Source organism: Hyperolius riggenbachi, chromosome 5 (genome assembly GCF_040937935.1).
Source record: "Hyperolius riggenbachi isolate aHypRig1 chromosome 5, aHypRig1.pri, whole genome shotgun sequence".
In the NCBI taxonomy this organism is placed as follows: Eukaryota; Metazoa; Chordata; class Amphibia; order Anura; family Hyperoliidae; genus Hyperolius; species Hyperolius riggenbachi.
This window is the reverse complement of record NC_090650.1, coordinates 234,179,583-234,205,034: the sequence shown is the minus strand read 5'-3', so window position 1 is coordinate 234,205,034 and position 25,452 is coordinate 234,179,583. Positions and strand designations below refer to the sequence as shown.

Sequence of the window (25,452 nt, the reverse complement as noted above, 5' to 3'; positions counted from 1 at the left end):
ACTATGCCTGAGCAATATCCATCGTTGGCTGCTGTACACAAGTAACAATCATTGCCTGATATGGTTGGTCTCGGCTGTTGCAGCCGATGGTTACCGCATGTGTGGATGTGGAAGTAACTTTACGGTGTTTCAGGCACAAAGTTAAGCAGCCCTGACGTGTGTATATATAGTGTGTGTGTTTTTGTAATGGGTGCGTGTGTATGTAGTGTGCAAGTGGTGTGGGTGTTTGTAGTGGCTGTGTAGAGTGCATATATACCTTACAAGCTGCCTGCCTCTGGTTTTCATAGAAGATCCTTGCTGTTTCTGGAAACCTGGCTACAGGTTACATGGGGTGCTGTTTTACTAACTTCTGCCAGCTGCTAAGAAGCTGCTAGCAAATGGCCATAAGCCTCTTCTCACTTCACAGCTGCACTTCAGCAGCTGTCTCTATTCCCACTGTATCAGAGGGGGAGAGGGGGACTAAATCGGACCTGGCCAGGATAAGCTCACTTCACTGCACTTCAGGTCAGGCCGAGCCAGAGACAGTAGCTGAACCGCGTGTGCTGCAGAAAGATCACTATCAGCGCAGTCTGTGCAGAGCAGTCACATTGAAGAGCATTATGTGATGGTGATTACCACAAAAAAACTCAGGAGGCACTGGGCAGCGAATTCACAGCAACTCAGCAAAAAAAAAGCCAGCAAGCAGCAAAGTGAGTGACAAGTACAAAAGCCACATGAATAAAAACTTGCTCTGGCGACCTGAACCCGACCTCCTCTCCTCCTGCCTCCTCCACAGCTTAGCTAGTTGGCATCTCCTTCTCCCAGCCAGGACTAGATCTCTCTGACTCCTCCAGTCAGCTCAGCAGAAGGCTCACTCTAACAGGCACACACACAGGTTGCCTCAGCAGAGGAGTGTGCTGAGTGGCAATGGCTTCAGGCCGGGGGCGGGGTCAAGTCCCGACCAAATATCAGCATGCAGAGCACTGACCAGGGCACGCCACGGCCGCCTCAGCCCTGATTGGATTAGAAGGAGGAGGAAGGAGGCAGACCGGTGGACCGTGGCCGTGTGCATCTTAATTCATTAGAGATGCGAAGTTCGGATCTTTTCAATGATCCGGATGATTTGAATCGGATCATTGAAAAGATCCGGTTCTTTGATCCGAATCTCGGATTATTTTACAAGGGAAGCATTCGGGGGTGAAATGACTAGCAGGACAGGAGAATGGGAGGGGGGTGGACACACAGAGAAGGGGAGAAGATGGACAGAGGGCAGGGAGTGGACAGAGAAGGAAGGAGGGACGAGCAGAGAGCAGAAATGTTTGTTTGTACACGATACCCACATGCTGAAATCATATGCTTTACATATATTTCACCTATATGTTCATCTGTATACTCCCAACTCCCATTCCCCAAAGCATTCCCAGAAGTAAAGTGTAGCTGTTTAGAGCAGTGCAGGAGGATCATATTACACAGCAATCACAGTGCCTGCCCTGTCCTAGCCCAGCATGCTGCCTGTAACGTTACTGAGCTGTGCCAAAAGTTTCCAATTTGTTCACTGTGCACAACTACGGAACAGCCTATAATGAGCAGCACATTTCAGCCAGTATGTGTGCTCTACACATATCTGGCAGTGGCACCGATGTACCCTCTCTCTCATCTACCTGTGGCTGTGCAAGGCTGCCTCCCCTTCAACAGAGCGATCCTTCTCTGCTCTGCTTCCAGGACCCTGCTGCCCGCTAAGAGGAGGGGCGTGTCGCTCCTGGCCCCGCCCCCTCTGCGATCCGAATCACTCATTTTGATGATTCTGATTATTTGACTCACAAAATAGATTTGGATCAAAGATCCGAATCGTTCATGATCCGGACAACACTATAATTCATCCTCTGCCCGAAAAGTAAGGCTGTCTGTTACAGGGGGCGGGCCAGGTAGGGCAGAGCAGAGCAGAGGGCTGGCTTTGAAGTGAGCAGCCGCGGCAGATTAACAGCCTCTACTGTCACTCGCTGTGGTGCGGACCTGCACCTGTCCCGCCCACCGGCCCTAATTACTGAGGATTCGGGCGGCCCGGGGGGCAATCGCCACCCGTCCTCCCGGGCCAGTCCGCGCCTGGTGGTTGCCAGCTGCCATTTACCCTCTTCCCTCTTTAGTAAAGTATGTGTGCCCCATTCCCCCACCCCCTCCCCTTTTAGTTTAGATAGCCTTGTGTGCTCTATCTCATCCCACTTCTCTGGACAACAGAGCAGATTCAACACTCCAATCCCCAAGATTCCAGCACAAATCTTCGCTTTGTCAGCTGCTGTGAGCTTCTCTCCCACCAGCCGGTGTCCCTCACATGTGACACAATGGCACGCTACCGCAGGGTCAATGTGAGAGAGAAGCTCACAGTGGCTGATGGAGGGGAAGTGAAGATTCAGACCTGGAAGTGTGGAGAGGTGTGTGATGAGTCTGCTGCTGCTCTACTCTGCACATGTGAGAGAGAAGCTCACAGTGGCTGATGGAAGGGAAGTGAAGATTCAGCTCTGGAAGCTTGGAGAGGTGTATAATGAGTCTGCTGCTGCTCTACTCTGTACCGAGTCTGTAGCCGCTGCCACCTGCAATGTGCACAGAAGTGTGGGTGGCTATGGATCGGGCAGGTTTGTGTTATGCTGGTGTGAGGGCAAAGGATTGGGGGATGCCACATGCAGCAGCACGTCCGGCACTGGTAACGTTCCCCCTGCACATGTCCCTTCTCCCAGTGATGTTTAGCCTAGGTTATGCTGTCGCTGCTTTCTGCCCCAGAGAACTCTGAGAGTCTAGGTACTGTTCACTACAAACAACATGCAAATGCTCCACAGTGATGCATCTTGACAGCAGTAAAGATGTTGTCATCAGTGATAAATGTAAGGAAGTAAATCAGGGTGAAAAAACATTTTACAATGGACAACTATTTCACATCTGCTGATGTTTTCTATCTCCCTATTTAATCAGCAGTAACTTGATCACTTATTTTTACACTGAAGTTATTTTCGAGACAAAGAGAGCTTTCTTTGTGGGCTGTTTCTTTCAGAAATTATTACATCTTATTTGCATTTTAAAGGGAAAAAAGAGAAAAACAAAATGAAAAAGACAATATTTCTCCTTGTACCAGAACAAAAATGTAAATATTTTAATATTAATAATAAGCAATACCTAGGTTAACAGTAAAGGACATTGATTATTTTATTATGTGCAGCAAGGTGGCTTAGTGGTTAGTGCACTCACCTTGCAGCGCAGAGTCTCGTTTTTGACTCCCAGCCAGGTCAACATCTGCAAGGAGTTTGTATGTTCTCTCAGTGTCTGCATGGGTTTCCTCTAAGCACTCCGGTTTCATCCCACATCCCAAAAACATAGATAAGTAAATTTGCTTCCCCCTAAAATTGGCTCTAGACTACAATACATACACTACACAATACAGACATATGACTAAGGTAGGGACTAGCAGTGGTGTACCAATAGGGGTTGCAGAGGTTGCAACCGCATCGGGGCCCTTATACCAGAGGGGCCCGTAGGGCCTTCCCTCAACCACAGTGTTAGCTCCAGATTGGTCCTGTGCTACTACCAATTACTGAATCTGAGATAGCCTAAGCGCTTTGAGTCCTATGGGAGAAAAGCGCTATAGAAATGTTATTGTATTATTATTGTATTGTAATAATTACTTCTACAGATGCTTTGAATAATAGTAATCATTAATAAACTGTTCCCGATCCTCTTCCTGCACCTCTGACACTTTGGTTGTACTTGGCAGGTTTTAGCAAACTGGATCATTTGTTATGTATAGAGTGCTTGGGGGGCCCAATGTGAAACTTGCACCGGGGCCCATATCTCCTTAGCTACACCACTGGGGACTAGATTGTGAGCCCCTCTGAGGGACAGTTAGTGACAAGACAATGTACTCTGTACAGCGTTGTGTAATATGTCGGCGCTATATATGTATATATATATATATATATATATATATATATATATATATATATATATAAATACATTATGCATGGGGCGTGGTCTCAAAAGAGAGCAATTTTATAGCAGATGGCAAAACAAATTAATGTCCCCATGCTTCATTTCCATTGTAGGCCCTTTGTTATGGCTCCCTCCCTTATCAAAGTTTCCCCACAATTAGAAAACCTCCATATACAGTAACCTATCATTTTTAGCACTCCCATTAATGTCCTTCTTATACTGCCTTTCAGGGCCGGTTTTAGCAACAATGAAGCCCCAGGGCAAAATAAACCTGGGGGGCCCCGCAACAGATACCTCGGAACAAAAATCGGCATTAAGGGACCTTTTTTTGCAGCTGGTATAGTCAGGGTGGGAAGCCCCAATCGGTCGGAGCTCCACATTCTGGCTATCCCAGCGTGCATGGGGGACAAGGGGTTAAAAAGTTTCAGGAGGGCGGACCCCACATAATTTTTTTTTAAAAATTCCCACACTCTAAACATAAAAAAAAAAAAAAAAATTGGGGAAAATAGGAAAAAATGCCAGGGATCTTCATACAGCCAAATTGCGGCTGTATAGCAGTCCCTGGCCAAAGTGCTGCGGCTGCGGAGCGGTTTCCAGGAGGTCCATACATACTGCGTATGGACCCCCTAAAAACCACATCAGGAAATTCATTGCTCTTTCTTTTGATACATGTAAAATTACACTACCGTTAGGTTTGCTACTAAAAGTGACGTTTACCGCATTTAAAAGTATACTTTTTTCCTTCTAAACTTTAAAATCAATTTTCTCAAAAACTATAAGGTCTTTTTGAAAAATTGTTCTTCCTCTTATTCTCAATTGATCTCCTTAACATATCCTCCAAATTTAGGGTTTCTAGCATTTAACCTCTTGAGGACCGCAGTGTTAAACCCCCCTAAAGACCAGGGAATTTTTCATTAACTTGGCCACTGCAGCTTTAAGGCCAAGCTGCACAACACAGCACAAAAGTGATTCTTCCCCCCTTTTCTCCCCACCAACAGAGTTCTTTAATGGGGCGGAGCTTAGCTTCTAAGCAGCTAAAAATTAGGCTTGGATATGAAAAACAATGTTCTGATGCTGTGCAAAGCACCTGTTAAAAAAAAACACTAAGCCTTTTTAGTGCTACTGAGTAGATTTTTAGTCTGGAGGTTCACTTTAACCTCTTGAGGACTGCAGTGTTAAACCCCCTAGTGACCAGGCCATTTTAAGTAAAATGGGCCACTGCAGCTTTAAGACCAAGCTGCATGGCCGCACAACACAACACACAAGTGATCCCCCCCCCTCCTTTTCTCCCCACCAACAGAGCTCTCTGTTGGTGGGGTCTGGTCTCTCCCTGTGTGTTTATTCTTTTTATAAATATTATTGTTCATTATTTTTTAATACATTGTACTATTTTTTTATTTGTATCACCCTAGGCCCGCCCTCCCTCCCCCTGCCAGCCAATCACTGTGATCAGCTGTCATAGGCTTCAGCCTATGACAGTCGATCACCTCTGATCCCCTGGAGGGGACAGCCATGTCACACGTCTGTCCCCAGTACAGCGCTGCTGCAGATCGCAGCACTGTACTATGTAATTAGACGGCGGTTTTACTAATAGTCTCCTGTGCGTGATCTCCTTCAAACTGCTGCCCCAGAACTTTACGCCAATGGGTATTAGGCAGTCCTAGGGCTGCCGCCGTGGCCACGCCAATTGTTGTGACGCGGTCGGCAAGCAGTTAAGGTCTGCTTTAATTTTTTTTATAACTAATCATTTTAATTATTGTTTTGAAATTGAACACATTTAGACATTTCTGACCACCTGCCTTATCAGTTTACCTGGACGTGGCCAGCATAAGGCTGTGGAAATAAGTTTTTCTTATTTGAGTGTGTGATTGAAAATTTTGAATAGATTACCCATAACTTGAAAAACAGTTGAATGGGAATGTCCTGCCTGCAAAATAACTGTTTATCAATGTTATTCCAGGTGAGGCATTGCATGCTTGTTTCACATGAGAGCAAGAGAATAAAGGCAGTGGGCATTTTTTTTTCAATCTTTATCAGCAGATTATAAACAAGCAGAAAATATACTTAACTTGAAAGGCACTTTAATGCAACAGGAAGATTTTCTTTAAACATTATGATCAGTGTACCCATTTATAACATTGTATTTTAGTGTGGTCCCCTGAAAAAAAGCCCAGCTAGTAGCACATTAGACACACACAGCTCCATTTGATTCAATTCAATTACAAATTTTGCACTTCACCACAATAGAACACAAAAAGCAATACAAAATGTCACTACAAAGGTTTCATACTGTGGCTTTACTATACTTTAAAATAATAGGTTACTAGAATCATTTCGTTTTAAAATAATTTCCTTGGCTCCCGTGTAACAGCTTGAGTCCAATATGGCTTATTTGTAAAGAGTGGGAATCTGAAAGAAGATATCCACTTTTTGTTCTACTCTTTTTATACCCATAATGCCACTTTTATAACATAACATTTATATACTAAAAAGAAAACGTACAGATTTTGCTTCCTGGTGATTTGTCCTTGAAAACTGAAGTACTGTAGTACCATAACACTCCTAAGGTAATTATAAGGCCCTTTAAAGGTAACGTGACGCAAAAGGTGTATAGAGGTTGCTATATTTATTCCTCTTAAACAATACTAGTTACCTAGCAACCCTACTGATCTATTTGGCTGCAGTGGAGTCATACCAGAAACAAGCATGCAGCTAATTTTGTCAGATTTGACAAAAATGTCAGAAACACCTGATCTGCTGTGTGTTTGTTCGGGGTCTATGACTAAAAGTATTAGGGCTTGTTTACAACTAGGGCATTTTCACTATTTTGTAAGCGCCGGCGATTTGCAAAATCACCCTGAAAGCGCATGTGCAATAATTCCTTCCCTATGAGAGAGTTCACATCTGAGCAGTTTGTTTCCAATCCACTCAGCAAAGAGCTGCTTGTACCATTTTTAGGACGATTTTGCTATAATGGAAGGTATAGGAAAAGCTCACAAAAATCGATTGATGAATAAATACACTTTATTTATTAAATTCCAGGTCAAAGAGTTTACTTCCTGATTTGCGTCAGGAAGTGAAAAAACAAATCACTCTGCAAAAGCGCTCTACACAAAATCGAAGCCCGCAGGTAAGCGCCGGAAGGAGAAAAAAAGCGCACAAAACGAAAATCGCTGACGTCAGCTATTTCAATTTTAGATGTAAACAAAGCCTTAAAGGCAGAGGATCAGCAGGATAGCCATGCAACTGGTATTGCCTAAAGTGAACCAGAGACGAAGCACCCTCATGTATTTTACCATATATATCAGTGGGACCATAGAGAAAACACCTACCCTGCTCTCTGTTTCATTCTTCACTGCTCAGCCTGCTTCTAATCAGCCCTGATAAAATCCCTGACTGAGCATTCAGTCTTGCTTTACTCAGGAATCATTATAGCTGAGTCATTTTAGCTCAGACGGGGATTTTATCATGGCGGATTAGAAGCAGGCTGAGCATTGAAGAATGAAACAGAGAGCAGGGTAGGTGTTTTCTCTATGGTCCCACTGAAATATATGGTAAAATACATGAGGGTGCTTCGTCTCTGTTTCACTTTAAAACCAAAATTAGAAGCAACAGATTGTTAGCCTATAAATTAGAGCCATTAGTTCTACCCACGCGTTTTCCTTCAAAAATTAAACACATTAGCTTAAACTGTGGGCAAGTACAGCTAAGCTCCTTTTTTTGTTTTTGTTCTAATAAAAAAAGCTGATAATAGCAAAAGTGGCAAAATCGAGTTTTTAAAAGAAGCACTGTTGGTCTCTACTGTTTCCTACAGGCTTCTCCATTACCAAAGTGGTGAACTCCATGGACCCTTATAAAGTGGTGACATAAATATGTTTATCTCTTTGAAAGGCCTCTTTCAGGTGGACGTGCTTGACACCTGGTGATGTTACCCGCCAGCAGAGAACCCTGACATGCCACAACTTTGGTCGTGCTCAGATGTGACTCCATGCCTGTTCAGTACCTGTACTGAGTGCTATTAAGCGCTACTAGCAAAATATCTTCCAGCTTGTGGAAGAAAGAAATCTGATTATCATTCGGGTCATACATGTTAACCAGTGAAAATAGGACATTCCCAATTGTTCCCTTTATAATTAAAATCCTGCCATCCACATCTCTGTATATTGACTGCAGATCAAAACCCAGTCTTTTGTGCAGAATGAAGGCTAGACCAGCCCTTTTAGCAGGATTAGTAATAGTGTAAAGGATAATGTTCATGCCAATATTTTGGATCCCTTCCCTTTTTATAGTTTATCTCCTGAAAGAATAGTATATCCCCTTTAAGCCTACGGTACTCATCAAGTGCTTGGCACCTTTTAAAGGGTGAATTTAGTCCCTTAACATTGTGAAAAACCCTCTATGGAAGCCAGTGTTGTGGGCAACAGGGGCTTTGGCCAGCCATCATTAAGTAAAAGAGCAGAAATTGGTAAAAGCATAATGTAGCACATAAAACATTTAGAACACCTGGGCTCCCAAATCAAACTGTGTTATGTTATGTATCATAAAACATATACCATCACTTTTTTTCTCTGTTATACATTGATGAAATACAACCAACACATAATAGTGAGGGATTGGGGTGAGGGAGGGAGTAAGGAAGGTGGGTATAAGGGTAGGGAAAAAAGACACAAAAGGAGAATTCACACAATATATATACTAAACCAAAGAGAGAAACAGAGTGTGGGCTTACAGGCTAATGCTGTGGATACACGGGTCGACCGGTGGCTCGATTAGCCGCTGGATCGACCCCAGCTGTGTCCCTGCTCGTCCGCGCGTGCGCGCGGATCGATTACCGCTCGCCCCCGCCGGTGCTTCCTTATCAGCGCTCGATTCCCTGCCATTGTCCACATGCGGGAATCAAGCAGGCGGGGGTCGAGTGGCATGATCGGACCAGCTGAATATTATCAGCTGGCCGGATAAGCTGATCGATACACGGTACAGAAACGTACCGTGTATCCCCAGTATAAGACTTCGCAGCCTGAAATACTTAGTCAGTAATGCTGCTGTGACATCATGTTGGTGGGGGTGGCATACTCAAATGCCCATACTCCACAGTGGAACGTCAGCATGGCCTGCAGATTAGGCATTTTGTAGCAAGAGAATGATATAAGCAACACCTAAAGTACCTTTTCAATGGCAAAAAAGGGGGAAGGGATTAACAACTGTCAGGCTACCTTGCACCACAATCCTAAAAATAACAATAGGACAAAAGGAAGTATAGGAGAGTTGTGGGTATTAGCTACAAGTTTCTTCCAAAAGGGTGTAAAACTAGTCCCAACAATAACTATAATTATTATTATTATTTGTATTTGTAAAGCTCCAACATATTACGCAGCGCTGGACAATAAATATATACAATGATACAAGGATGACAGCTGTAACAAGGTTATACACCATAGGACAAAGCTATACAAGACGAACAGGGTACAAGATACATGATCATGCGATTTTGGGCTGGTTAGGTAGGCCAAGTAATACAAGTACGAGGCTGTCATACAAGTCCCTCCTTATGACAACAAAGTTAACTGAGCTACCTAATAAAACAGAATCCTCTGAGTTGTGGGATCATAAAGAAACTCCTTAGGTATCATCCTCTAGATCCAATGCATCTTGTTGTTTTCTTGCATTTAAGGAACCTGGGTTGCTGGGTTGTGGCAAGGAAGGGCCGTCCAGTCCAGGACCGGAGGGAAAATCCTCTGGGCCTTAGCAGGAGAAGTGCTGCATGGGATGCTCACATGTGGATTTTCATCAAAGCCTAATGCTTTCAGAAGACTCAGCATATGCTTCCCATGGTTCTAATGTAAAGTAGCGCTGAGCAAGGAACAAATAATGAGTTTAACAATTGCAATGAATAAATGTGCATAATATTTGGAAGTGCTGCACATTTTGCTTTACACACATCTGCATGCTATTAAAAACCTTATTGAACCTCATTTGAAATAGGTGCACTGCTTTTGACCACAGTTGGCAGAACTCGTGCTGTTAATTCTTGGAATGCTTTGATCTTTCTCTCTCTGCCAGCAACAAATATAGAAAATATAGAAACCGAAAGCAGAAGTCCTCTATTATTGTCTCACACTGCCCTTAGTGACAAGCGACCATCAATACACATTACAGCAGTACTAATTAGAAGCAAGAAAAAAATGTGCTAAAATAAATTGGCCTGGAGCACTTGCAAGCCTCTAAATAAATTGGCTACAGAATCCCCTGGGGACCATTAACCAGAAATGTTCTCCTCAACTTGTCTTAGGAATGCTGTTCTATCTACTTTGTTTATTGTTTACTTTAGATGCTGGCCTTCCTAGCTACAACCAGCTACTGGAGGACTGCTCAGGCCCCACAGTTTACAAACAGAACTCTATTGTTTGCTGTTCTACATATAATAACCTACCTCAGACACACAACAACAGTACTGTTTTCTTTTAAATGATCAGTTCATGCATTCCAAATATTTGAATACACTTGTTATACCCATTCATTCCTTTCCATTAATGTTTATCATTGCATATTTTGCAGAAAAACCTACGCTAATGAGCTATGTGTCAGTTGGTGTCAAAGTTTTGGATGTTAATGACAATGCCCCGTACATCGGAAATGAAGATATAGTCGTCTGTGAAAATGCAAGAGCAGGACAGGTAACTTATTTTTTTTTTTTTCTAAACAAAGTACCCTTCTAAATGGGAACTCAATAAAATTTCATAAATTATGAACTTTGAATTGAAATAATGTTTGTCATTTATGCCTTGAAGCTTTTTATGATATGTCCTCATCTTTCCCACTGCTGGGAAAATGATGAGGTTGTGCCAGTAAAAATTAAGACACAGGGTTCAGTGACTGCATTCAAATCAGTGTCTGTGCTCGATCTTTGAAAGGCATTGTGTCCTGCAAATGTCACATGCAGCATCTTTTGGCTGTTTGGCTTTCTCTGGGGCAAGATGGGGATTTCCCCAAAGGGAAATTAGTTTGCAAAACTGATGTCACATTAATGTCACAGTCAAATATGGCACAGGGGTGCATTGGATAACTTTCTTACCTTACAGTGATAGGGTCCCCATTTCAAATTTGGGCCAGTATGCAATCTAGGTGGAGTGTGTATGTTGTCCCCATGTTTTCAGGTGTTTCTTCTGGGCACTGCAGTGCACACTAGCAAATAAATGCTACTATCTGTGCAACAGCTTCTAGTTGGGAGTGGCTTTTTTTTTTTTGCTAATGCTCTTTTAACATTCACAAGAATACCTATAGCAATAATGAAAAAGGGCCTGACATTACTCACCAGTCTGAAAGTGATATAAGGGGTTAAAAGACTTGGGAGGGGAGAGCCACACTTTGAAAACAAAAAGTGTATTTTAACTTTCATGTTTAACGTATATTGGCTCTATAAAGTTTGGGGGGATCACTTGTTAACATATTGAACAAAAAGCTGTGGTTTGGATGCAATTGACAGAAAAACAGTTTGAGCTGTTTAACTGAACATAAAATTGGATGTTATTTGAGGATCACACTATTGAAGATCTGCATATAAGGAGGGTTTTCTATTTATCTCTGAAAGCAATAATATGCCTACTGCAACTATTGCAAGATATTCCATATTCAGTGTAATAAAATAGTTAAAGTGCACTGAAATCCTACCATATGATTCAGTAGCCACAAATAGGGAATCCAAAATGAATTAGACAGAACCTGTTCACTGCGCTAAAAAGTTTATCTTTGATGGTAAAAACCTTACTTTCTGATTCTAATTCAGCTCTGCCATGTGATAATGCTGGCTAACGTACGGTGGGATGCGAAAATTTGGGCAACCTTGTAAATCGTCATGATTTTCCTGTAAATCGTTGGTTGTTATAATAAAAAAATCTCAGTTAAAGCGGAATGAAACCCAGCATTTCTTCTTTGCTCTAATAGATTATTTACAGCATATTATATACAACCAGCATTTTTTTTTACTAGAACAGCATTCAAAGGGTTAAACCCAGGCCTTAGAAGCTCCCCAGCAGGGAAAGCTGGACAAATACAAACTAGAGATAATGTTATCTTGTGTTTAATTGTATCAAGTGAGAAATGTAAACAAACAATTCTCTGGCACTGCAAACTATCCTGAAGACAGTGAGACAATCAGAAAGCATGTCTTCTTACATTAGAAGATGAATAAAGCAGTTATGAATAAAATGTAAAGTCAGCTTTCAGAGCAAAAAAAGTGTACTTTGGGAACGTATAATGTCTAAATGAATAATAATACTTATGCACAAAAGCAAATATGAAAACTGTATGGCATATAAAAAGTAGGAAAACATGTTTTTATTGAATATCATGTCAGGGTTTTATACCTTTTTAAATATATCATATAGGAGACACACACAGTGATATTTGAGAAGTGAAATTAAGTTTATTGGATTTACAAAAAGTGTGCAATAATTATTTAAACTGTTTGGACTGCTGACATTCAAATCCCTGCACAATCTGGGCCCTGGATACATGAAGGACTTGCTGAAGCTGCACCACACCTCTCACAACCTCAGATCAGCAAGTTCTATAAACTTGGTCACTCCCAGAGTGCACCTCAAAAAATCTGGAGACAGAGCCTTCTGTCATGCTGCCCCTACTCTTTGGAACTCCCTACCACACCCAGTAAAGACAGCACCATCCCTGGAGCTATTCAAATCCAGACTGAAAAGCCACCTGTTTAGCCTGGCATTTCCAGATTTATAAAATTCTTCCTCTGTACCACGATGGTCGGAGCCATGCTTATGCGCTTTGAGTCCCACGGGAGAAAAGCGCTTTACAAATGTTATTTGTTGTTGTTGTTGTAAACAAAATTAGGCAAGTGCATAAATTTGGGCACCACAAAAAAGAAATGAAATCAATATTTAGTAGATCCTACTTTTGCAGAATTTACAGCCTCTAAACACTTCCTGTAGGTCCCAATGAGAGTCTGGATTCTGGTTGAAGGTATTTTGGACCATTCCTCTTTATAAAACATCTCTAGTTCATTTAGGTTTGATGGCTTCTGAGCTTGGACAGCTCTCTTAAACTCACACCACAGATTTTCAATAATATTCAGGTCTGGGGACTGAGGTGGCCATTCCAGAACATTGTAATTGTTCCTCTGCATGAATGCCTTAGTGGATTTTGAGCAATGTTTAGGGTCATTGTCTTGTTGAAAGATCCAGCCCCAGTGCAGCTTCAGCTGTGTCACTGATTCCTAGACATTGGTCTCCAGAATCTGATACTGATACTGAGTGGAATCCATGCGTCCCTCAACTTTGACAAGATACCCAGTCCCTGCACTGGCCACACAGCCCCACAGCATGATGGAACCATCACCATATTTTACTGTAGGTAGCAGATGTTTTTCTTGGAATGCTTTGTTGGTTTTCCTCCATGCATAATGTCCCTTGTTATGCCCAAATAACTCAATTTTAATTTAATTGGTCCACAGCACCTTATTCCAAAATGAAGCTGGCTTGTCCAAATGTTCATTAGCATACCTCATGCGGCTCTGTTTGTGCTGTGGACGGAGAAAAGGCTTCCTCTGCATTACTCTCGCATACAGAATCTCCTTGTGTAAAGTGCACTGAATGGTTGAACGATGCACAGTGACTCCATCTGCAGCAAGATGATATTGTAGGTCTTTGGTGCTGGTCTGTGGGTTGACTCTGACTGTTCTCACCATTCGTTGCTTCTGTTTATCTGAGATTTTTCTTGGTCTGCCACTTCATGCCTTAACTTGAACTGAGCCTGTGGTCTTCCATTTCCTCAATATGTTCCTAACTGTGGAAACAGACAGCTGAAATCTCTGAGACAGCTTTCTGTATCCTTCCCTTAAACCATGATGGGGAATAATCTTTGTCTTCAGTTCATTTGAGAGTTGTTTTGAGACCCCAATGTTGCTACTCTTCAGAGAAAATTAAAAGAGAAGGTGACTCCCTTAAATACTCTTTCTCATAGTTGGATTCACCTGTGTATGTAGATCAGGGGTCACTGAGCTTTCCAAGCCCATTTGAGTTCCTAAAACTAGTTGGAATAAACAAAATGACAAATTTATGCAACTGTCTAAATGTATTTAAACAATTATTGCACACTTTCTGTAAATGCAATAAACTTAATTTCACTTTATATCACCAACCTTCTTTTCCCCTAAAAAATACCTTATTAGTCTCATTAAGATTAGCATCTTGTTGGGATGCAGGGAATTGTATTTATTTATCTACAACAATACACCACACGTGTATAGATCTATTAAGGTCAAGGTTATTTTAATTGGTGATGTGATCAGTTCATGTTTCTGTAAAATGTTCATCTGTTTTAGAGTAGAGGTTATTTTTTCATACTATAAAATGTATAGTATGGGCAAAGATTCAATAAAACACACACTAAAACAAGCACACACACACACACACACTAAAACACACACACACACACACACACTAAAACACACACACACACACACACACACACACACACACACACACACACACACACACACACACACACACACACACACACGTGGAACCTTTCTGATTCTAGGCTTTAAATAATGAAGGTCATACTTCATTATGCAGGTGTACAAGTTCTAGGTTACAGGTAAAAAGGTAACGGCCCGCATAATCCTTGTAAGTCATTAATACTACTCATTTTACTGTCATGTCTCAATGCATAATAACTCAGATTTTTACTAATTTAATGCTACCAGCTCTTTGAATTATATACAATGTTAGGTGAAACTATGGAAAGGATGGCTTTAATTAGGATATCTATGCTTGAATTTATATCCTGTGCCTAAATTTAAATTGAAGGCTTCACTATGGGTTCTTTACATCTGATTCCAGAAAGAAGGCTGTAACATTAAAAAGTGAACAGTTGCATGAAGATAATGGCATACATGATGTTACTGTAGCTAGTAGTGCAATAAGTTGTCATTCTTTGTACAGGCGATCCCCTACTTACAAACAGGTTCCATTCCTGGAAATTTTTTGCAAGTTGAATGTGTATTTAAGTTGAGTCTTGTGGTGAAGATGCTAAAAGGTGGATACATTAATTACTTTCGGACAACTCTAGATTTGTATATACCATATTTTTTGGACCATATGTGGGGAAAAAAAGTCAATGCGTCTTATGGACGGAATAACACAGTAGGTCCGCGCCAGGTGTCCCGCCCCTACTAAAGAAATCCATGTGGCAACTGAGAATGTTGCTTTCTGCCATGCATACACTCTGCTCTGGCCTTACGCTTATCTCCACCTCCATGGCCAGTTCCTCCATCGCTATAGTGAGGTGCCGAGCGTCTGTGACCTGCAAACTGCCCCGACTTGCTTGAACTTCCACCTGTGTGTCTTCAGGGAGGCACTGAGGTGAATGTCTGTTGGAAAAGACTTTCACAATCCTGATTCCTGACTTCCACCCATGTGTCCACAGCGGTGGGGAGCGTGTCCAGTTCCTCCTCACAGACAGGATGCCCGATGAAAACCTCTCCTCACAACAGCCTCCACACTGGCAGCAGTGAGAGAACAGTAAGAGGGTGGGAGCTGAGCTGGACCAGTGATGTGTCTGTGAAGTGTGTGAGCATCTGTCTCATGTCAGATTTTAGTGCTGGCTTTCATCCCAGCTCTCCACGCTCATGGTGGCCAACAGCACATTTTCTATCTACCTTAATACAAAACACTTTTTTTTACTGTTTTACTACCTCATCCTCTCACACCTGGCACTTTCATTCTGATCTTTCAGGAGTACCTTTATTGTTTTTCATTTGCACTTTACCCCTCTTGTTGTGGTTTATACTGCTGTCATGCTGTCTGCCCTTTTTATCTATTACTGGCCAATTCCAAGTACATTGATGTGTAATTATTTTGTCATCACCACATAGTTCTTGCGTTTTTAGCATCTTGGCTTAATAAAACTGATTTTTGGTATTTATCTGAGGTTTGGTGTCCCATTAAATGCCCCTGCACCATGGATGTGCCAGGTTTAGTATATTTTTCCCCCTGGTTTTATCCTCCAATTCTAAGGGCATCTTATGGTCAGGAAAGACTTATGGTCCAAAAATATGGTATAGTTTAAACTATGTTTTTTTGTTGTTGTTGTGTTTTTGTTATTTTCCATACACTTTTAAAGTATTTTAAACTACAACATTTTGCAATATTGGAACATTTAACAACAAAAATGTGTAATAAAAAAGAGTATTGTATATGTTGTACCTAAAGACAACTTTGTTGGTATCTCAAGAAATGTTGTAACTCGAGTTGTTTGTAAGTAGGGGATTGCCTGTGTACGTAATTAATGAATCCAAGGTTGCAGCTTCTATATATGCATGTAAGTTAAGCAAATTGTTTGCTTAATAATACAAAAAATGTCAGGATAATGTTGTATTCTTTTCATAGCACTTAAAGAGAGATAAATATAGAGAGTATCTGAATGTGTCTTGATCTGATGAATTGTTTGCACATTTTAAACTATATAAACAGATATGGAATATCGATATCACTGTAGCGCTCTGTGAGACACATAAGGGTGATTCAGACAGACGTAATCTTTGTGTGAATTGGTTTGTTCATCTGTGATCTGCCGTTGCATCTGGTCCTGCTATTGATGATTGCTGCTTATGGAGATAATGAAGATACTTTCTACAAGAGTACATTTCCAACAGTGCCAAACAGTGATCGTCTGTACAGAAATCCCATTAATTTAATTTGCTGTCTGAAGAATCCTTGATGAAGTGCAATTATCTGCACAAAACCGGTTGGATGCTTAGCAGGTTTTTTTGATACTGCATGGTCTAAATAAAGCTTGCCTTAAAATGCAATTATGGCAGGCATTGTGGTGAATGCCAGCATTGGCATTCAGCCACTGAATGACACTCTGTGCTAGACATTGTACTTGTGAGCTCCCTGAAAAGACAAAATAAGATAAGCTGTGTCTAATGCTTATTAAGTCTTTAGAATGTAAAGCACATTAACCACGTTTTTCAAGCTGTTTACATTAAATGCTCAAGGCTTTTTCTGGATATTTGAATTGGCTTACTAATATTAGTCTCTCGGCATCTCTAAAGTCTCATCAGTGGAATCTTTTTAGTATTAGTCTACCAGTAAAGAATATTTTCTGTAAGTTGAATTATGACTCATTGAATCATAAAACAGGGCTCAAGACACATTCTTTTTTCCTTTCAAAATTGGGTATTATCTGTATCATAAAAGTAACAACTTTACTCTAGAGATCATTGCAATTTTGTGAAACTGAGTGCAGTGCTGGAACTACTTTGCTGTAGTGTTTCTGTAAGAGTGGCGGCTGCTGTGAACCTCAAGATAAGTCTATGAGAGAGGTCCATATGCAATTCATTTTTCTTCACCTGAGTTTTCTCCTAGGAGATAGTTTTCACCTTCTCTGTAAACTATACAGCATTTTACAAAATGAAAAAGTTCCTAAAAGTTGGTCAAAAAGTATTATTTTGAGTATTTTCTTGCTTGCTGGTGACTTAATAGGTATTTTATGACAAGCTGTAAAAATATCACCTAGGAGAAAACTCAGGAGAAAAAGTGAATTGCATATGGGCCAGAGATTTGAGTGCAGAGTGAACTGCTTGGTAAGAGTGATTCTGTAAGCGTGACGACAGCTGTTTTGCATGGCTGCTGTACCCCTTAAGACGAGTCTATGACAGAGATTTGAGTGCATAGTAAAGTATCGGAACTGCTTGGTAAGAGTGATTCTGTAAGCGTGACGACAGCTGTTTTGCATGGCTGCTGTGCCCCTGAAGACATCTGTGACAGTGATTTCATCCTATCCTTTCTCCTCTAGATTGTCTTTCAAGATATTCAGTACTCAAATTTTAAAGCAGTTTGAGGCAGTGCAGAATAGTCCTTTTTTATTTATTTTTTGGTTTTTTTTTAACCTTTGAGTATGCGTAACAGTTTGATATAACTTGCTAAGACCATCACAGCCAGAATGTGATTAGAAAACAGAACTGATCTGGCAAACTCAGCCTTGATTGTTTTCTATGAGGTGTGACTCTTTGCAAAGATTTCACATTGTTGCCAACTAATATCAGCCAATTTTTAATAAATGCATATTATTTTTGCTGGCTCACATATGTTCTTCAAAAACTTTAAGGTCAAATAATGGGACCATTAAGTCCAAAGGGGACTTGATATTTAGCATACATTTTTAGCTACAAAACTAGAGTTTTACTTTTATGTAAATGGGAGGTTTCAGCTACCATTGAGCTGCCATTTTGCATGAGCTAACGTATCTTCCCCTGGCCCTTATTCAGTTCACCTGCCTATCAAGTAAATGATCAGGATCATTTTGACAGTACTTTTTTACTTACATTTTAGTACTATATCAATTGTAGAGTACTGAAAAGTTATTTAAACAAAAGATGAAAAAGTATATCCCAGGAGAAAACTTGAAGTGATTAAGGGTCCATATGCAATTCCCTTTTTTTTCTACTGACTTACCTCCTAAGAATATGTTTAATCTTCTTTTGAAAATAACTTTTCAGAACTCTGCAACTTAAAAAGTACTAAAAACAGATGCGAAAAGTCAGTCAAAATTATTAAATAACGTGTTGTATTGCTTGCTTGTGTCTTAAAAGGCATTTTATTGATGAGGTGTGAGAATATTACCTAGGAGAAAAAGTGAAATTGCATATGGGCCACAGAACCCATATAGTTCTAGAATTCTTTTACTGCCTGTTTAAAGCAGCAGCTCCATACAGGTACAGAACTTTATTACATTGAAAAATGAGCACTGTACTCAACCTAATGGCAAGAATTATTAGGAAACTAACAAACAGCACTTGGAAGTGAGAAAGTAGCACCTAGAGACATAGTCACTTTGAAAGCTATTTTTCACTAGGAAATGGGATCGCAATCGTGCTGTGATGCAATCGTATTTCTTCCTAATTTCCACTACTGCAATTGAGCTTCAATCAATCACACCCAAAATGCAGCAGAATCACGACACAAACATATAGCATTAATAGAAATGGTCACCCCCATTTCCAGTAGTTTAATTGATCCATTAGTGATTGCAATTGGATCACAAAACACAGCATGGGCAAAAAAAACCTAATATCCAATCACAGTGATCATGCTGCAGCTCTGTACCACTGATCTATCCTCTCACTGTGAGGCAGGATAAGCAGCAGGTGCAGTTTTCCAATTACGTAAAAATCGCAAAAAAAAATCTTACTTTAAACATTTTCTTAACTTCTGTGATTTGTGGTTTTATTTGTTATTATAGTACAGCTCTGAAAACCTGCTGGACTGAACAATATATAAGAATAATATATGAAAATAAAACAGGGGTCTGAAGGGGTTATTTATTTATTTATTAATTGTACTTTAGTTTAAAATGTATTTTATTAGAACAGTTTATAGAACAACACAGTAAAAACAACATACATGAACTGACTTAACAAGTCCACAGAGATTTTTACAAGAATTCATTTCTGTAGTATATGTTGGGAACTCTTCATACACTATAACAAGCAAGCAAAACCTTAGCTATGTTACTTCTAGCCCTAAGACTCTTTGGGCACCCAAAGCAACTTTTTGCTATATCCAGGGCTTCTTCTAGAGCTTCTGGAAGTGAGGTACTGCAGCATGTAATTAACATCATTGATCTTCAAACGTATTATTGTGGTGTTAATGCAGCGCTGGGTCCCCGGTTCAAATCCCAGCCAGGGCACTATCTGCACAGAGTGTGTATGTTCTCCCTTTGTCTGTGTGGGTTTCCTTCAAGCACTCCAGTTTTCTCTCACATCCTAAAAGCATACAGATAAGTTAATTGGCTTCCCTCTAAATGACCCTAGACTTACATTACACAATACATCCATAGACATTTGACTATGGTAGGGATTAGATTGTGAGCTCCTCTGAGGGACAGCTATATGACAAGGCAATATACTCTGTGCCGCACTGTGGAGGATGTTAGTGCAATAAAAATACTTAAAAGTATTAATAATAATGGTATGTAGGCTAGATAGCTATAGTCTGTGTTTTGTTTGTTTGACCTTTTTTTGGTTGCAGGCCCAGAAGCAAGGTTTTCGATTTTTTTGATATGCAGGTTAAATGATTGCATTGATAATGTTGTGGACCCTTGGCCACAGGGAACCACTACTAGGGCACATCTGACATATGTAGAAATTAGTTGGTATTCGCATTCCAAGAAAATTGTCACTTTGAAAACTTGCAGCCCTCTAGAGCATTTACTGGAGTAATAACAGGTCATTTTAAGTCTTTCAGGAATCTGTTCTACAAGTAGCTTTTCCATGGGAATAGATCAGATCAGGTAGTGAGCCATGTACACCCATGTGCCAGTTGCACTTACTTGGATGAATTTTGGTCTTGTATGCTCTGATTAAGGGGATTTTTACTATCCAGCAAAGAAACTGTGACACCATTTCAGGCTACAATGTCAGGAACTAGCCAAGAGTTACATATCTTCAATAGCCCCCGCCCATGACATATCCTGGGCAGATTCTGTCCTTATGTGATTCTATATTCTAGGGGAAAGAGTGAAAGCCAGTATTAAATGGACTTGATCTTCAAGGCCTCACATGTATTAAAAACAGACAGTATACTACAGTGCAAGTCTTCCTGTTTAGTAAGCCGGCACCTATTCAGAGAGGAGGAGACCGTGGGCAAGACTTCCTAACACTGCTACTGTCTATAGAACACTCCCTAGTGGCTGCAGCTCTGGTGCTTTGAGTCTGCCAGGAGAAAATCGCAATATAAATGATGTGTGTGTGTGTGTGTGTGTGTGTGTGTGTGTGTGTGTGTGTGTGTGTGTGTGTGTGTGTGTGTGTGTGTGTGTGTGTGTGTGTGTGTGTGTGTGTGTGTGTGTGAAGTCACTGCATGGGTTCAGAAATATTTCTTAGAGTGCTCTCTCTGTGTGAACGTGTTTGTTAATGTTTCCAAATGCAAGTTGAAACATTATCATGCAAAGAAAAAATATATAAATATAATCCAGGAATATGGATTTGTTTAATGGACTCAAGTTTAATTAAAATGGACTTAAAGGACACCTGTAAGTGTTTAAAAAAAGAGTTTTACTTACCTGGTGCTTCTACCAGCCCCCTGCAGTCGTCCTGTACTCACGCCAGGACAAAACAATCCTCCGGTCCCCCGCCACGGCTCACTGTTGTTTTCAGCGACCAGGGCCGGATTTGTTCATTTTTCCCCCCAAGGCCTGTTGTTACCAGCTGCCCTCCAATGAACAGCATCTTCACCCCCTCCCCCCAGCAGAAGAGGCTTCTTTACTGTGTGAGCATGTGGCCATGGGCAAGTAAGTAGAGCTAAGGTGCATGTGTACAGATTTTTACCTTCAGGCACTTCATTTTACTGGGCATATGTGGACCTAAATTACCCATCCTCAGTACAGATAAACTCGCCCACAGTTGCACTTATGCACTGAAGAAACCATTTTGACTAGGGAGGAACCCAGCACTGGAACCGTGTGTGTATATAAAAGGAGACTAGAACTAGAAAAGTTAGAACTGACAGAGGAACCACAGCTTCCAGCATGTCCTCCACCATTTAATACTGGGGTTTCTCCAGAGCAACCTGTCGAGCCCCCAAGGCAGAGTATTCACAGTAGGGTGACCATATTTTGATTTCCAAAAAAGAGGACGATCACAACAGCATGTGGGCGTGGTCATGGGTGGGGCCAAATATACAAGACCTTAGCAGTGTGCTGTTCAACTTTGCGGGCATGGAGGGCTGTTTTTTTTTTCCAGACCACATGGTGGAGGGCCGGCAGACCACAAAATGCAATCAGACAACAATGACTGTCAAAATGATAAATGCAGCAACCGTTAACTTGAGGAATGAAATGCAACAACAGTTTCCTCCGACGCATAATTGCACGAACCGTTACCTCTGGCAGAGGTATCTTTTAGAGCAGAAAGCATGTTCTGAGTTCAGGTCCACTTTAATAAAGGGCATTATGCTGTTGTGTAATTGTGGATCTTTTAGAGCAGAAAGCAAGTTCTGAGTTCAGGTCCACTTTAATAAAGGGCATTATGCTGTTGTGTAGTTGTGGATCTTTTAGAGCAGAAAGCATGTTATGAGTTCAGGTCGACTTTATTTAATAACGGTTATCATGCTGTTGTCTATCTTTTAGGGCAGAGAGGATGTTCTGAGCTCATTTAGCACTCACCCCTCCATAGACAACCCTTCTCCTGCTCTGCTCCTCCGAGTGTTCCCAGTCCCACCTCCTGATTCCCTCCTCGCCCATGTTCTCTGCCTCCGCCCTCTGCCTCTCTCTGGTTCCAGGTGTTGCAGAGAGTCTCTGACAGGCTGCTCCTCTGGCTGCTCCCATGAGTCGACTCATGAGTCAAAGATTGTAGGGCAGAAATCTTTGACTCATGAGTCGACTCATGACTCACAGAAGCAGCCAGAGGAGCAGCCTGCCAGAGACTCTCTAGCAGAGACTCGTCTCTAGCCCAGAATAGTGGTTAGGTTAGTGATGGGAAGTCCGGCTCACTAAAGAGCCGCAATGAAGTGGCTAATTGCTCAGCTCACTCGTGTTCGGCTCTCTTCACCCGGACATTTCAAAAACCTGGGAGGACAGCCCGGACAGGTCAGAAAAAGTGGACCTGTCTGGGCAAAAGAGGACGCCTGGTCAGCATAATTCACAGCAAATCATATTCGCCTGTCCAGCCAGCAGGCTCCTCAGTCTGTGTGCTTCATTCTCATGTGTCGTCAGGTCACAGAGATGAGGCACCTGCGAAGATGAAGACAAGCACACAGAGCAGTGTGCTGGCTGGACAGGTAAATATGAATACTCTGCAAGGGCCCTGAGGACAACACTTTACTTTGGAGGGCAATCAAGAGGTGTCCGCCAGAGGGTTTGCAATATTATAAGGGTGAGAAGGGGCATGCTTGGAGATGTGGTGCCTCTATGTAAGAGAATGAGCCTGCTGAGAGCTGTGGTGCCTCTATGGAGCAGAGTAGCAGGCTGGGAGCTGTAGTACTATGGAGGGTGGGAGCTGTGGTACCTCTAGAGTGGGATAAACAAATGAGCCACCACCTAATGCTGCTTCCTGAGTTGGGTTGGGCTCAAGACAAGGTACTTACAGATTAGCAGCAGAAGCTTTTGTCAGCCAGGCATGGGATCCTGCAGCATGCAGCCTCTTTTTACTACACTGGAGAAAGCTGCTTCCTTCTCTCTCTCCCTCACCCATCATTTGGCATCTGGCAAGGAACCTCAGAAGGGAGGCTAGCATGTGTTCAAGTAGCTGCCGTTACCCTCCTAATCTGTGCTCAGAGGACTCATTCTCTGCTTATGCTCTCTAGGGTTTCTGACCAACTACAGTATATGTCATCCCCAGTGGCACTTCGAGACCTCTGTGCGATCAGCTGATTATGCGATGCGTCGTGCAGTGTGCTACTAGTACATCTGTTTCCCCTCTTACCACCCACTGAACATAAACAGGCTTCAAATTGCTTGAAAAGCACTGTGGGCAGCTATGAACTTACAACAGTACTAGATTGACCACAGGGATGATATGACTGAGTGAATAATGAGCGGATCTAGCTCCATCTTCCAGCAGCATCATGAGTCCTGCCTGCATGCTGCTAGCCAATCCCTGATCGAACTTTTAATGCAGGGAGACCACAGACGGAATGGACTACAGTGAGTGTGTGTTTCAAAAGGGAGGGGGAGAGGCAAGCAGAGAGGAGTCAGAGGGAGATAGAGTGCAGGAAGGCATGAATGAAAAGGACTGACGGGCGGCCATCATTGTTAGCAGTCTCTGGGTGCCTGTGCACACTTTTCTATACCTCAGCCGCCTCAAGCAGCGCTGGATTTCTGGCACCCTAAGCCATGGCCTATGTGGCCTTGCCAGTAATCTGGCCCTGTCAGAGACTGAGCCTGTTGCTGGCCACTGGCCCTGCATGGCCCTGGATGCACATGTCCTGTTCATGCTCCCATCGCCAGGAGAATCCTGCACAGGTGCAGTAAAAGGTTATCTCATACTGTGCCTGCGCAGGATGCTCTCTGTGATGGGAGCGCAAACGAAGATGGGCGCAGGTACTGTGTCCGGCGACATAAAAGTCAGCGATAATGAAAGTGAGCCACGGTGGAGGAACGTTATGTCCCGGTGTGGGCACAGGATGTCTGCAGGGGGACAATAGAAGCCCCAGGCAAGTTAAACTCTTTTTTATTTTTTTAACTGCTTGAAACATGAAAAATTCAACAAGCAAGACCTAAAGTGCTGACCAGTTGAAATTCTTTATCTTGCAAGAATGAGAAAACATTTTATTTTCAAAAATACAACCACAGGTCATTTCTATTCCTAGTCATTTTACTGCCATCAGTTTAAAAATGAGTACTAGTCAAACATTTTTTTTCATAATTCTCAGTTTCAATATTTGCTTTTCAATAATACACTATGCTGTTCTAGTTTCAATTAAAGTAGGGTTTGCCTGGTTTAAAAATAATTACACTTAGTTTTATTTGTATTTCATACAGCAAACAGAGGCGCTAAAAGAATAAAATAGGCTAAAATTATTAAAAATGCTAAGGAAGCAGTGGTGGGCTTACCTCCTTGAAGCAGACACAAAACTGTCAGTTTTAAATACACATACATTTATTGACATACTCCAAAACAGTGTTGTAATGTGTTTCACGGGCATGAACTTCATCTGGCAGTAAACAATGAGTATATAACTGTAAAATCAGAGACAAATGGCTATATCAGACTAATATCATCATAGACAAAAAAAACACAATGCTGTATATATATATATATATATATATATATATATATATATATATATATACAATGGTAATGATAACAATAGTTTTGTGTATATAATGCTGTCTTGGTAGGTAATTAGGCTTGGATGCTATATGGGTATAGGAAAGTGGGGGATACTTTGTATTCCTATGTACCCCCCACTTACCTATACCCATATAGCATCTATACGATAATACAATACAATAACATTTCTATAGCACTTTTCTCCCATAGGATTCAAGCGCTTAGGCTCTCTCAGATTCAGTAATTGGTAGTAGGATGAAGTATTCACACAACAAAAGTTATATTTCTGCAAATGCCAAACTAATACAACACACAACTATTGTTATAATTACCATTGCGTTTTTTTGTCTATGATGATATTAGTCTGATATAGCCATTTGTCTCTGATTTTACAGTTATATACACCTTGTTTACTGCCTGTCCCTGATGAAGCAGGTTCATGCATGTGAAATGTGTTGCAACACTGTTTTGGAGTATGTCAATAAATGTTTGTGTGTTTAAAACTAACAGCTTTGTTTCTGCTTCAAGAAGGTAAGTCCACCACTGCCTCCTTAGCATTTTTAAAATTTTTAGCCTATTTTATTCTTTTGGCTCCTCTGTTTACTGTATACAATTCCTGTGTCAACCCCTGGTGGAGGGGTGCTATACCCCCTTTTTCCAATCTACAGAGAGCGACTTCTTAATTCTGAGTGGGGACAGGT

General features: G+C 41.5%; 1 protein-coding gene across 3 annotated transcripts in view; it reads left to right on the top strand.

The window, feature by feature from the left end:
- Positions 1-25,452, top strand: part of CDH18 (cadherin 18) — an 809,510-nt gene that overhangs the window by 720,472 nt on the left and 63,586 nt on the right. For 2 of the 3 annotated variants that reach the window (XM_068236726.1, XM_068236725.1), the window contains one exon: positions 10,510-10,628. In XM_068236726.1, the coding sequence (XP_068092827.1) occupies positions 10,510-10,628 (119 nt within the window). Of the gene's footprint in view, positions 1-10,509; positions 10,629-11,645; positions 11,707-25,452 lie in introns of those variants that run through there. The other variant, XM_068236728.1, reaches the window with a different exon arrangement.